This window comes from Rhinolophus sinicus, chromosome 1 (genome assembly GCF_057876585.1).
Source record: "Rhinolophus sinicus isolate RSI-liver-muscle chromosome 1, RSI-T2T, whole genome shotgun sequence".
In the NCBI taxonomy this organism is placed as follows: domain Eukaryota; kingdom Metazoa; phylum Chordata; class Mammalia; order Chiroptera; family Rhinolophidae; genus Rhinolophus; species Rhinolophus sinicus.
In genome coordinates this window covers 152,476,179-152,489,910 of record NC_142501.1, presented here as the reverse complement: position 1 = coordinate 152,489,910, position 13,732 = coordinate 152,476,179, and the positions used below count along the sequence as shown (strand labels likewise).

Genomic DNA, 13,732 nt, shown 5'->3' with positions numbered 1-13,732 from the left:
TGTTGTTTTTTTTGTCTTTAAGGACATTACCTATTTTTTCCCCTTATGAATAACCTTTCATTGTTTTTACTATTACTTTCCAGCACATGCATGAGTCTCAAATACATAATATTCAATAGAAGCAATGATATATCTTTTTGTTTTCCTTTAAGCTGCTGTTAAAGAGTTACTTGACAAGTTGTGGGTCAGAGCTTTTTTCTATTAATATTCCTTCTAATGAATTTTATTCATGTTGTAGAATATTATTTCTAGTTCAATTTCTTTTTAAATTATATTTATTTCAATAAGATTTTGTTTTATATTTAATATTTTGTGTTTAATGCTGTATTAATACATTTTATTATCTGCATAATTCCAAGTAAGAAAAATGATTTAGGAAAAAAAGATTTCTATACATATCCCCAATAAATGAATAATAAGTTGCCTAGTTGCATGCTTTAAAAGCAGCAAAATCTTTATGTATTTTTTGGGAGGAAATTATTAATTTTTTTTTGTCAGTGTGTTTTTATTTTTACAATGAAGATATTAATTCCAAGACTTTTGGCCAAACGAACTTCTTGAGCATACAAATAAAATACACAGAAAGGTGTTGTTGTTATTTAAAATTTTTCAGAAGAAAAAAATAAGGATAATGAGCTTTCATACCAGGGATTGAGCTGGGGGTCCTGACCTGTTTCCAGAGCTCATTTTGAACCCTCAGAATGATACCTCCACGTTATTGGATGGCTCCTGGCCAGACAAAGGTGGCAGCACTTTCCAGGGCTCATGCATTTGCCAGCTGGCATTTCAGCTTGCAATTGCCCTGCTCTAATAGAGGTCATTGGGCTTCTCAGCTTCTGCATGGTGATGGGCCCATTGCCATCTCTTAATTAAAGGGAAGCTGCCCCTTGGCAGGGTGTTTGCCAGCTGGCTCCTTCTATTGAGTCCTTCCTCTCCCTGCATGTGAACAGTGTTTACTAAGCAGCTGGGGAATGTAGCTCATTTGCTCAGCAGGGGTCAAGAAGGAAGCAAAAGCCACTGCCCTGACCAAGGACATGGCAGCCTATTGCCATGTGGTTGTGAGTGTTGAAGATGTGTATATGGGGTTTGCAATATGAAGGAAATTATAATATGACAGTGATTGAAAAGAGTAGAACAGAAGCAAATTTTGGAAGATACTTCAGTAACTCAAAATGTGTGTTTATGAGGTCTGATCCATTAGATACATTCTTTGCTAAGTCCCTAACTGAGAGACAATGTACAATTAGACCTATGATAAGGAACCACTGAGACATACATAATATTAATAGATAAATCAGAATGTTGTATATTTTTGTGCAACTGATAGTAGATTGTGTTTTATTTCAAGGAGCAGCTTCCCAGTTTCCTTATAAGTTGTTCTCCCCCCCCCCTTTTGGCAATAGTATCAATTCTAATTTTTTCCCCAAAACATACTAATTGTGACTTCAATAATTAGGTGTTACAGCCATGTAAGCTTTAAAAAATTACTTTTTCAAGGAAAATTGTCATCGTGCTATATGGCCAAGAACCTATTACCGTGTTTCTCCGAAAATAAGACCAGCCGAACAATCGGCTCTAATGTGTCTTTTGGAACAAAAATTAATATAAGACATGGTACTATATTATATTATATTACATTACATTACATTATATTATATTATATATTATATTATAGACCCAGTATTACATTATATTATATTATACCCGGTCTTATATTAATTTTTGCTCGAAAAGATGCATTAGAGCTGATGGTCCGGCTAGGTCTTATTTTTGGGGAAACACGGTATGTTGTGGCGATTGTGCTGGGTGCTATGTATGTTATTTCTCTTTATATCTTTATGTGGTCATATGATCTTGATAAATAATTTTATTCCATATTAAATGTCAAAAAAATAATAAATTGAGCCTCTTTAAAATGGAGTCAGCACTGCCATCCCAGAGGTTGCAAGTCTTATGTCTCAAACCTTTAGAATGTTAAAACAGGGCAAAATAATCTTTGGACTGGGCCTAAAACACTATTGGATCCCAAAGAACTGTGTGCAAAGAATAAGAAAGTAGGTATTATGACTACCAGACTGATGAATGCCAGACTGAATTTTTTTTTTAATTGTATACAATTAGCATCACTGTTAGCTTATTTGCACCAATATAAATGCTTTCCTTCTATTGATCTGTAACAATTGTTCCCTTTCCCTTTCAAATTAGTACCCCCTGTTCTCTTCTCCTAATCAGAATGATATTTGGACTTCTGTCTGAATCAGTGCTTTATCAAATAGCTGTTTTTTGATCTCCAATAAATGTGCATTGTCTCTCACTTTGAAAGCCTTTTAATTATTAGGTTAACATTGAAAACAAAGCTAAGGTTGAGTTGTGTACCTACATTTACACACCTACTTCGAATTACATGGCTGAAATTCTAACACTGATACTCCTGTACTGTTTTATAAAAAATATTTTACTTTACATTAAAACTGTTAATATTTTATGTAAAAATCATAATTACTAATAATTAAACTTTAATTTCATCTAATTTTTTTCATCAACTTAATTCTTTTTAAACAAATTGCAAATAATAGTTATTTTAGCATTTCTTACTGAAAATTACTGCTTCAGTCACAGTCAAACTGGAAAGTATAATATTATTGAGGAAAAATAAAGATCAATTATTTGCATAGAATGAATCAGAAACTCTATTTGGATTAAAAATTAGACCATACTATTTAGAGAGAGGTTTGGATATACTTAACCCTGAGATAGTTTTATATATTTGAACATATTAAATGTGGAATGGTAAAACTGCTATAAAAATGTTTATAGGTTGCATATTTTATTTTGTATTAGCGGTAGTATAGAACATGGTTAGAAATTGACTCTCATGTGTCAAATGAGAAAAAAATAAAATAATAATTATGACAATTAAAACACATACTTTACAGTTTATTAAGCGTTTTCACACGCATTACCTGTTTCATTCTTACATCATCTCTGGGAGTATATCCACACACCAGTTCTTTACTCCAACTTTATAGATAAGGAAGCTGAGGATGTCGGTCAAAACAGACTTGCTGTATCTTAGCACATGATTTCAGTTTTCTCACTAAAGTAAAGTGCAAGGCATGCTGCTATTGATTGTATACTTCAAGGGAGAAGCAGCATGGTTTGCATTATTTAATAGCATTATGAAGATTGAATAACCATGTTCCCTATTGGAGTGTTCGAGAAGTAAATGTTACATTTTTACTCTTATTTATTTATTTCTCTTTTAGGAAAAAAAAATACTTTACATGTAATTCCCATTAGATATTTTCTTAAAAATCAATACATGTTTCTTTCTATTTATAAAGACAAACTTCCCTGAAATATTTAGCAAATGATGGTTTACAGTAATCAATCAAGTTATTGTAAGCAAAGACTAATTCTTAAAAAGGAGAAAACAACTCTAAACATTACCTATCTTTAATGTGTGTGTCCTGTAATATCTATCAGAAATGTAACATGTATGCAAAGACCTTCAGGAAAAAACAAGTTTAGCTAAAAATTCACACAGGAAAATGTTAAGACAGAAAAGTTCATAACAGAGACTTTGTGTTTTAAATCTTTATATGTCTCAAGATTTTATACTCAGCATAGTTACCTCAGAGATAATGAGTTATAGGTGGTTAGTCTAGTGTAGACTTTTGTTAGCAGTCCACATAAGAGAATCATTCATTTGTTTCAGTTTTGAAAACTATCTTTCCAGTCATTTTATTTGTTAGTCTATCTCTATTCACTACTCACCCAGCCTTAACACAAATAATAAAACTAAAAATACACAAAGTATTTTTAAGTGAAAAAAAAAAGAAAATTTTTAAAAAGGAAAAAAAAAATACTTTGCTTATTTTCATTTTTTTCTTTAATACTCTCAGTTTAGACTTAGCAAATTGAAATTAAAGTTCTCCAGTGAAGTACTCATTCCTTCTCCCAAGCTCTAAATATAATTAGATGTAAAATTCACTAGATACGAATATGTATCTAACACCCTTAGCTGTGTATGTGCTTTTTTCCTAAAACATTATGTTTGTACGAATAGCAAACTTAGGAGTTTCTGATTTGTTTTCTAATCTATGATGCTAAATTTTGCCGTCATTAGTAATTCACATGTTGACTTTTTTTTTATTGTATGTGCATGTGTAATCTAAGGACCAAGAGACTAGCTATACAATTATCAAGTCGAAAGAGACATCTATAACGGCAGAGGGCTTGAAACCAGCTTCAGTGTACGTCTTCCAAATTCGAGCACGCACCGCAGCAGGCTATGGAGTCTTCAGTCGAAGATTTGAGTTTGAAACCATCCCAGTGTGTAAGTCATTTTAATTACCGTCAACTCATGTCTCTGTAATAGTTACCAGAAAAGAGTCAGTGGATCAATACTCTCCCTGGGCATTCTGTGAGTCTCCCGCTCCTTCTCTCTCTCCCAGGCATGACCCTTTCAGGTAGGAAGCCTCGGTCATGCTGTTATGGTAGGTTAGCAGGTTAACACATTGGTCCCTGCTCCTCATCCCTTTAAGTCTACTGGGAGACGAAACATCAGGAGATCCATAAGAAATGGTCAAACGTTGCTTTTAAAGACTTTCTTTCCACTGCTGCCATACTTTATTGAATTATTGCCATTTACTTTTTACTTGTTTTATTGAACAGTGCTACCAGACTTAGTCTTTCTATGAAAATCCCCCAGGGAGCTTTCATTAGCATTCCGTTTGTCAAGAAAAGGGTGCTCTCAGGAACCAATCTGATTGTTTTTAAAAATCAAAATCTCCTACATTATCTCTGAGCGGAGGGTCTGGAAATATTTCTGGAAAGCCCTTTATGTGCCTTTTTTTTTTTTTTTTTTTTTTTGCATAAAATAGTATAAAACTTCTTTCTCTTTAATGTCAAACAAAATATTTAGGTTACTTACTTGCCCTAAAACACACGCTAAAAGCAGGATTAGAAGAAGACAACAACTTGCCTTGTTTATATATATATATATATACATCTATTTCTACCCTCTTTTTAAAACTAGGTTATGTAAGCATTACTGATTCTAAAATAAAGAAAATAAAGTGCCTATTTCCTCCCATTGAAAACTAACAAAATGAGAGCTTAGTTATTAGATTTACTTTGTAATGATTAGAAGTTATTAAATTAAAATTTCCATAAACCTTAATATAGCTTTTTAGAAAAAATAAACATATACTTCTATTTAAAGCATATTTAACAGAATTATCTAGAAAATAATTTTTATTACTTAAAAATAGCGTTCAAGTGTTAATTTTCGTACAGACTAGAATGCCATTATGAAAAATGATAAATTATATTCTCTATGCATGGAAAATTCTATATCTGAGGTTTAATTTAAACTACTGAAATTTGAACAGTTAATGATATTCAGCAAAGTTCCTTAATAGGTTTGATAAGAATACATTAATTAGTTACCAAATTCCAATAATATTCGCAATGGATTATATGATTAATGTCACTCCTTGCACCCTAAACTGGGTTAATGAAAAAGACTTGTTATGTAATCTGGCCAGTCTAATAGGCCTTGTTTCTATTTCAGTACCATCAGTAATGCATACTGCTTAATGTGGTTTACCAACTCTGGGAACAAAGCCATCAAGTAGCATCTCACAATATGCTTGAGTGCGTAAATAACAATGTAAATTTTAAAATCCCATTTTAAAAGATTACAAAACTCTGCTTAGTTTTAGGATGTTGGCAGGTTCAGCAACTAGTTTTTCTTCACACTTTTTGGTATACCTTTCCTTACTTCTTTTCATTAAATAGTAGTTTCTGGGCATGCTGAAATTTGATAATCTGATCACTGAGAAAACTAATAGGTCATTTTCAGTATACTTTTACAAAGGCTCATTTGAGGCTGTCTACTTTTTAAACTTTTCTACATACAAGTATTTTCTAGAGGAAAAGAAATGTCTCTTAAATATTTTTCACTACTAACATTGATTTTAGTGTTATTAACAGATGATGAAAATATTTTAGGGCTGTTCTGCCTGCTAGCTCTTAGTATGAAACGTTATTTTCACTTGACTACGTGTATATATATATATTTGTAAGCATCTTATGAATAGCATTATCTCTCTACCAAGTATATTATTATATACCAAAGCCTTTTGCCCTTTTGTAGACTCTTTTCTGGATATAACCCAACAAGAATCTGTCAAGCACCTATTACATATAAAGCATAGTTACGTAGGCTCTGGAGAAACCCTGAGTAACAACATGTAAACTCCTTTTCAGAGAATAAGAATGCAGTCTATTTAATCTAAAGTATTGACTATTTGTTACAAGACCTTTTTAGGATAATAATTTTGTTTATTATTTAGTTTTATTTTATTTGCTCACGCATCAAAAGATTTTTCACTCTAGGTACTGTGAGTGACAAATAACTTTAACGGGGAAATCACACCTTTCTCAAGGCTTATAGAGTCTAATAGGGGGTTAAAAAAGATGCATATTGATAATTAAAATAATATTTCCTTTTCAGAACTTCTGTAGCGTTTGTGTTATAGGCCACTCATTTAACAATTATTTGTGTAGTATTTTGTGCATAATCACTTTAATTTTTGTATTATTTACTTAGTATCATAATTTAGTTCTTCACATAAACATACCATTTCCGCGGAACAGTCTAAAAATACTTGAATGCAGGAATGATGGTATCTTAAATGCATTTTTATTTTTTCCTATTAAAGTTATCAACAATTTTCATTTGGTGGGTTATTGTTAAGAATACTGGCTTTAATGAGTCACCATTACTAAGGAACATTTACCTTATCATTCAGATATGTTAGGAGAGAAACTTATCTCAAAATCATTATTTTTAAACATCACTTTAAAAAGAATTTTCTAATTAGTTGCTCAACTCATAATAACGATGCATAATAATGATACCATGACACATTATGTTATTGATATGTTTAATTTTTGAAATTTATTTATTAATTTATACTTGTCATAAAATTGAAGCGTTTTCTTTTTCAACTATATTATCTTGTATGTCACATATGTAGCCCTAAAATCACATGCAAATAGTAGTAAAAACAGTAAGGCAAAACTATTTATCTTTGAAAAACTATTTAATATGAGGATTTGGGTAGAAAATCTCCATTTATTCTTTCTCTCTCAAGCTTTAGTTTATGTTTTATAACTAAAAGTATTACCCATTTTATTTTAATTTTGTTGAACATACAAATAAAGTATCCAAATTGACCCCTTATATTATCCTTATTCACAACAGCAGTGGGAAAAACACCAAACAAATAAACCTAACATGAATGAAACCATCCAGACAAAATAGCCCTTTTTCTGGTTTCTTTTTACATAAATTGTCTTGAAACTTTGAAAGCATCACTGAATCTTTTGTAACTCCTATTTGCCAAAGATTTACCAAACAACTTTGTGTTTCTTTTATGATGTTTTCCCCCATTGCATCATTTTCTTTCATCCAAGTGTTACTTGTTTGATTCAAATCTGTAAAACCCAACTGCTGGAATAATGCCATTCTGTTTTTTTAAATGAAAATTTTTTTGAGATAATTTTAGATTTACATGCAATTATAATCAATAATACAGAGATAACTCTTCTGTACTTTTCTATTTACCTAATGGTAACATTTTGCAAAACCCTAGTATCATGTCACAAGCATAATGATATTGATGGAATCTACCACTCTCACATTTTCTTGTACTCCTTTGTATGTGTGTATGTAGATGTGTGTGTGTGTGTGTGTGTGTGTGTGTGTGTGTATTAAGTTCTATGGAATTTGGTTACTTGTGTAAGTTTGTGTGGACTTGTATTACACACAAGATAGCAAATAATGCCAATTATCATAAGATCCCACCTGTTGTCCTTTTATAACCACACCCACTGCCTTTGGGAAAAACTTCTGTCCCATAAAATTGTCCCTGTGAACCATTAATTTCTAAATACCCATTTCTAAAATTTCACATTTTAAAAATGTTTTATAAGTGGAATCATACAGTATATAAACTTTGAGTTTGGAATTAGCTGTTTTCACTCAGCATAATTCCCTGGAGGTTCATCTAAGCTGTTGTATATATTAAGTTTGTCTCTTTATTGTTGGGTAGTATTCCCTGTTATATATGTACCACAGTTTGTTTAACCACTTGCCTATGCAAAGACATCTGAGCTGATCTGAGTTTTTGTTATTACAAATAAAGATGCTGTGAACATTCGTGTACGTATTTTTGAGTCAACCTAAGTTTTCATTTCTCTGGGATAAACACATGCTGGGTCATGTGGTAATTGTTTGTTTCATTTTATAAGAAAATGTCAAACTGTTTTTCAGAGTGGCTGTTCCATTTTACATTCCCACCAGCAATGAATAAGTGATGAGTTTTTCCACATCCTCATCATATATGTATTAGTCATATTGGACAGATGGGAAGTGATATCTCATTGTGGTTTTAATCTGAATTTCCCTGATGGATAACAATGTTCAACATCTTTTCTTGTTTTTATTTGCCTGCCACACTGTTTTAAATTTCCTCACTCACTGTTAGGTACTTACATTATGTATCAAAAATTATAACCTTGATCAGATTATCCTGATCAAGAAAGTTAATAGCTTCTTATTGATGTGGGAAACAGATCCCAAATTCTGTCTGGCTTTCAAAAACCCTTATGATGTAGTTCTAACAAAATCTATTCACCTCAATGAATAACTGTTTAAATATGTAGCTAAAATTTAGAGAATATCTATGTAATATGAGTTTTCAGCCAGGAGTGTGGGAAGCACAGTGAGGGGAAAAACAAGATGATTTCTCAACATACGCTACCTTAAAGTTTCCAGGGATGTTGTAGATATAGAATGACTGGGGGAAAAAGATACATTGTTATTTGCTAAAGAATATTAATTTTCACGACTGGTTTCCTTCTAATAAGTGTGTTACATTTCTCCAAAATTTTCTTTTAAGGATTCCCAAAATACTTCTGAGCTGTCTGTCTAAAACTACGTCATAAATCAACTAGTTCTTAATAAACCTATATAAGAAAATGGGAAATATGTTTGATTAGAGTTTCATATCTTTAATGATTACAAAATTTAGCAATACTGAAAGAATAGTCATGGATCACACTAGGATTTCTATTTTTTTTCCCTGCTGCTGAAGAATGAACTAGTATAAAGGCATTGACAGTACCCTAAAAATTCCATATGTTTTCAACTTAGTGGATACAATTATTGATACCGTTAGGGCAAACAAAAACAAATGAATGGACAGAACCTTGATGAGTTATTTATTATTATAAATATCACAAATAAATCAGTGTATATGAATTAATCAATAAATAAAAACTATCAAAGAACTTGGAGAATGCTTTAAATTTAAAAAAAAAAAGAAAGTGTATTCTTTAAATTTTTCTTTAGAGTCCCTTGATTTAATTCTTTATTATACAAAAAGATCTGATTTCAGTGAATGGTAGATCAAAATATGTAAATATGAATATTTGTGATTTAACATTACCTACAAAATATTTTCGTAAACTTTATTATTTTAAATATTTGAAAAATGTTTGTATGCCGTTAACAATTATTTTAATGCAGGTATTATCCCATACCTAAGTGTATATTTTAGCATATTATTAAATTAGATCCTGGCAAGTATTAAAAATGAAGTTTTTGATACTACTAAGTACCCACATTTTTTTCTCAATAATAATGCTCTGGTTAGTCCCAAACTGCCTTGTTTTCATTCCTACCCCTGACTAATCATGCCTTTTCCTCCAAAAGTGTATCTCTGAGAGTTCCCCAACTAGCACATTATGACAAGAAAATTTGTTAGAGTCACAACAGAAGGGCGTTTGAATGCTAGATGGAGAATTTTGGATTTTTTTCCCCTGATAGATAGTAGGTATCTATTAACTTCTTGATCAGAAAAACATGATTAAAGTGATATTTTTGGATATATCAAATGAATACCTAGAAGACAATGAAAACGCTAAAAATTCTGTGAATCATATCCCAGCATGTTTGAATCAAATTAACTCATGGGAGAACAAAGAAACACAAAAAATATTTGGTAATTAATGGACAAGTAGGGGTTAAGAAAATTCAGTTAAAGTTAAAAGGAATCAAAAGAGATTGAATCAGTCTGGTTTGTTGGTTTGATTTATGGTATGTTTATCTCTTGATGTGTTTTTGTTAAGGCTCTTGGGGCTGTGGATGTGGTATAAGAGCCAATTATAAGCATGTTTATTTTTATGTGAAAATAAAATCCAAATAAAGGGGAAGCAGTCTGTTTTTAAAATAGAGTGATGCTTTGAGTGGAAATAAGAGTTGAAGATATAAATTTGGGACTCCTCAAATTATAGTTAACTGATATCATGGACAAAGAAATAACTATGAGCGGGGAGGGAGAAACGGAGGTAGGAGGAGAGCAAGATAGAAAAAGAAAGAGAGACGAAGAGAAGCGTAGAGGTTCCGAGTCAGTATTCACTAGGAATTACTCACACAGGAGGTGTGGGAAGAGAATGTGGAGACAACAGAATGGACAAAACAGTGCTTCGGAATGGGAAAAAGAGAATATGGCTCATCTGATGTTACAGAAGCCAAGAGGAGCAGAGTTTCAAGGATGAAGTATATGTTCAACAAGTTCAAATACCTTATTATTGTATGGTGTATAGTATATGGTGAGATAAATGGGAAAGTACTCATTGTGTTTAGCAAGTAGCATATCATGCACAGAACTCAAAAGCAGAACTTTCAGAGATAATTTAATAATGTTTGTTCTTAGAAGATGAGGCTAGTTTTAGATAACTCAGTCAAGATACTGAAAAATAGGGAATAATAAGGATGGTAAATAGTAGAAGATAATATGTAGAAATAATATTTACTATTTATTTAAGCATGGAAATAGTTGAAGAACTATGCTAAGAGCTTTATATGTGTTACCTCTAAGCTTAACAGGGTTATGATGATTCAGGGAAATTATCCCTATTTGGAAATTAATGAAATTAGACTCCACAAGCTTAAATAATTGACTTTGGCCTATCTGTCTAGTAAATACAAACTTTTTTTTTCAAATTCAAATTGAAATACTGTCAGTAATTTTAGGTGTAAGGATTTGTTTCCCCCAAGAGGAGTTATATGTCCAGGCTGTAAGTAGCAGAGAAGTAGCCTATAAGGAAATGAGAACCCGTTTTGGATAGAGATTTTTGAAGAAGCAATAGCCTGGGAAAGACAGGAAGGCGTCTAACAGTGGAGTCATGTAAAGCAAAAGATGGTTATGCAGTCATATTTAACTGTGGAGTTCAGACTTGATCTCTTTTATCTATAAAGTGTACCATCAATAAAATGTGGGAAATGGGACTAGATTAGTTAGTGTACCAAGAACATAAGGAAGACTCATTATGGGGTTGATTTGTTAGAAAACCAATAAGAATCAAAAGCATTGGAGCAGCAGTCGGAGTCCAATCAAAATAGCATGGAACTTATATGGGCCGAGTCTGCATGAGTTTCTTTAGAAACAGTGCTCTTGCCAAAAAGAAAGTTAAAGAACTGAGGAAAAGCAATGGTATAAGTAACCTGGGTTTAGAGATTAATAAAGCAAACCTTAAGGAAGGCTGTTACTGATAGTGGAGTAGCTTTGTCCTACCCTACTTATACTGTTCACCAGTATTAAAATCCCTACCACAGAACTCAGCATCAGAGAGTAGGAGAAAACAGGGTAAAGATCCATTAAATTGCAACTGTTATCCTCCAAGGAGAGGTTGGATAAGAGCATAGATTTAGATTGTAAATAATAGTTTTTCTTGTACATGAACCAGCTCTTGATGATACTAGTTTCTGAAGACTGGTCTGAAGTGTGGATCAGTACAAGAAGATGGCCAGAGAGTCAGTCAATTTTCATGAAAGAATCAAGGGAGATGTGACAAGAATAGAAAGGGAAGTGTTTGGATGTCCAGTACTAAGATGGAGCCAAGGTCTGAGAGGCAGTTGTAAAAAACAAAACATTGAAATTATGGTTATTGTTAGTTTTGATGACTTAAAATTTGTTATCTTGGAGGTTAACTAATGCTACTCTGAAATTATCAAAAAAAGATCATGGCATTAAACAGTAAGCATGCTAGGTATCCAGAGGGTTTCTTGAGAACATCAGTTAAAATGTATTCGGCTCTATGGGTTTCTTATTTTACTTGGGCTTAGTTATCAGCACAAAAGATACATTTCTTTGCTTACGTAGGCATGACTATCTAATCATGTCCATATTCCTCTTATTATGGTAACTGTGTTGTTAAAATATAAAATTGTTCACCTAAATCCATGCCTTTTAAAGTATCATATAAACAAGTCCAATCTTACTGTAGACTAACTTCTAAATGTAAACCTTGACATTTTTCAAAAAGTGGGTCTATTTATCAAGTATATTTACTGATTATATTCTGCTTGAACTCACAATGTTTAAAATTATATTTAGAATAGTGATATGATGTTGACCTTCACTGAGGTCACAATCACATCATTATGGATTTCAACCTATTTGAAAGAATTCTATCTGAGGTAAAAAGATCTTTTGTTTTCTAGAGAACAGTCACATGCACACTCGAAAAATGTCAAACCTCATATACTTAGCACCTCCTATTTAGATTAAAGTGTTTGAAATCAAGGACTAACTTGTATTTTACCATGCAAACCTACGATTTCTAGATGAATGTTATGCAAACAATTACTCTCATTTTTTATAATGACAAGGAAATAATCAGTGACTTAGCGATTCTTTCAAATTTCCATTTGGAGAGTAAATATTTTCTCCTAAAGATGTCTTTTCAATTACACACTTTTGAGAAGAGATATTAGAGGGAAATCTCAGCCAAGTGTGGGTGAATTGCTTCTACCATGCATTGAGTACCGACTATTAAGCAGCTCTTATTTGAATGCATATGATCATTTTAACCACAAGCTCCATTTTCTGTGTCTTCTATCAGCAGTTGCAGCATCCAGTGATCAAAGCCAGATTCCTATAATTGCTGTATCTGTGACAATGGGAGTCATTTTGTTGGCAGTGGTTATCGGCTTCCTTCTCAGTGGAAGGTAAGAGAGGAAGCTGTGATTCTCAACTTTTGCAGCTGATCTCTTCCCTACCTTGATCTGACTATTTGGCTGTTAAGCACATCCCAAAACAAATCAGGCAAATGATGTAACAGTAGATAACCTCAATGTATGATATACTTCTTAAGCCTTACCTTATTGCTGTTAGTGCTAACACAATTTCTCTTTTCAAGTATGGTCTTTTTACAAGAATAGTAGTAACATGTTATTCTTTATTCTGTCATTAATATAATCATATCTGTGTCCAATATAATTTTTTCTTTTTATCTGAAATTTTTTCATCTCAAAAGTATTTATGGTTGCCTGCTTCAGTGTTAGCATCTGGGAAGGACTATGTCAGTGCCTGGTAGATTTAGAGAAATAAGACTAATAATTCTAGCCAGCATTCTGTCTGAATAGGGTGATGGATACAAAGCAGACTCTGGCAAACAAGCATTTTGAGAAATAATTAGCCCTTTTTTATGACTGTTTTTTATTTGCTGTTTCTGAATGATTTCAACCTGAATATGTCAATCATAGTGTATCCTGACTAAAAGTGAATTTTGTTGAATGTTATATCAATAGATACATTAACATCTGTATTACAGAGCTATCTTTTTCATTTTGAACAAAAAAAGAGATCCG

At 32.2% G+C, this 13,732-nt stretch overlaps 1 protein-coding gene across 13 annotated transcripts in view; it reads left to right on the top strand.

Moving 5' to 3' along the window:
• The window catches only part of EPHA5 (EPH receptor A5), a 341,137-nt gene that overhangs the window by 239,595 nt on the left and 87,810 nt on the right, over positions 1 to 13,732 (top strand). For 7 of the 13 annotated variants that reach the window (XM_074324488.2, XM_074324490.2, XM_074324489.2 and 4 more), the window contains 2 exons: positions 4,180 to 4,339; positions 12,988 to 13,090. In XM_074324488.2, the coding sequence (XP_074180589.2) occupies positions 4,180 to 4,339; positions 12,988 to 13,090 (263 nt within the window). Of the gene's footprint in view, positions 1 to 4,179; positions 4,340 to 12,984; positions 13,091 to 13,732 lie in introns of all 13 variants that reach the window. The other 6 variants (XM_019748170.3, XM_019748164.3, XM_074324491.2 and 3 more) reach the window with 1 other exon arrangement.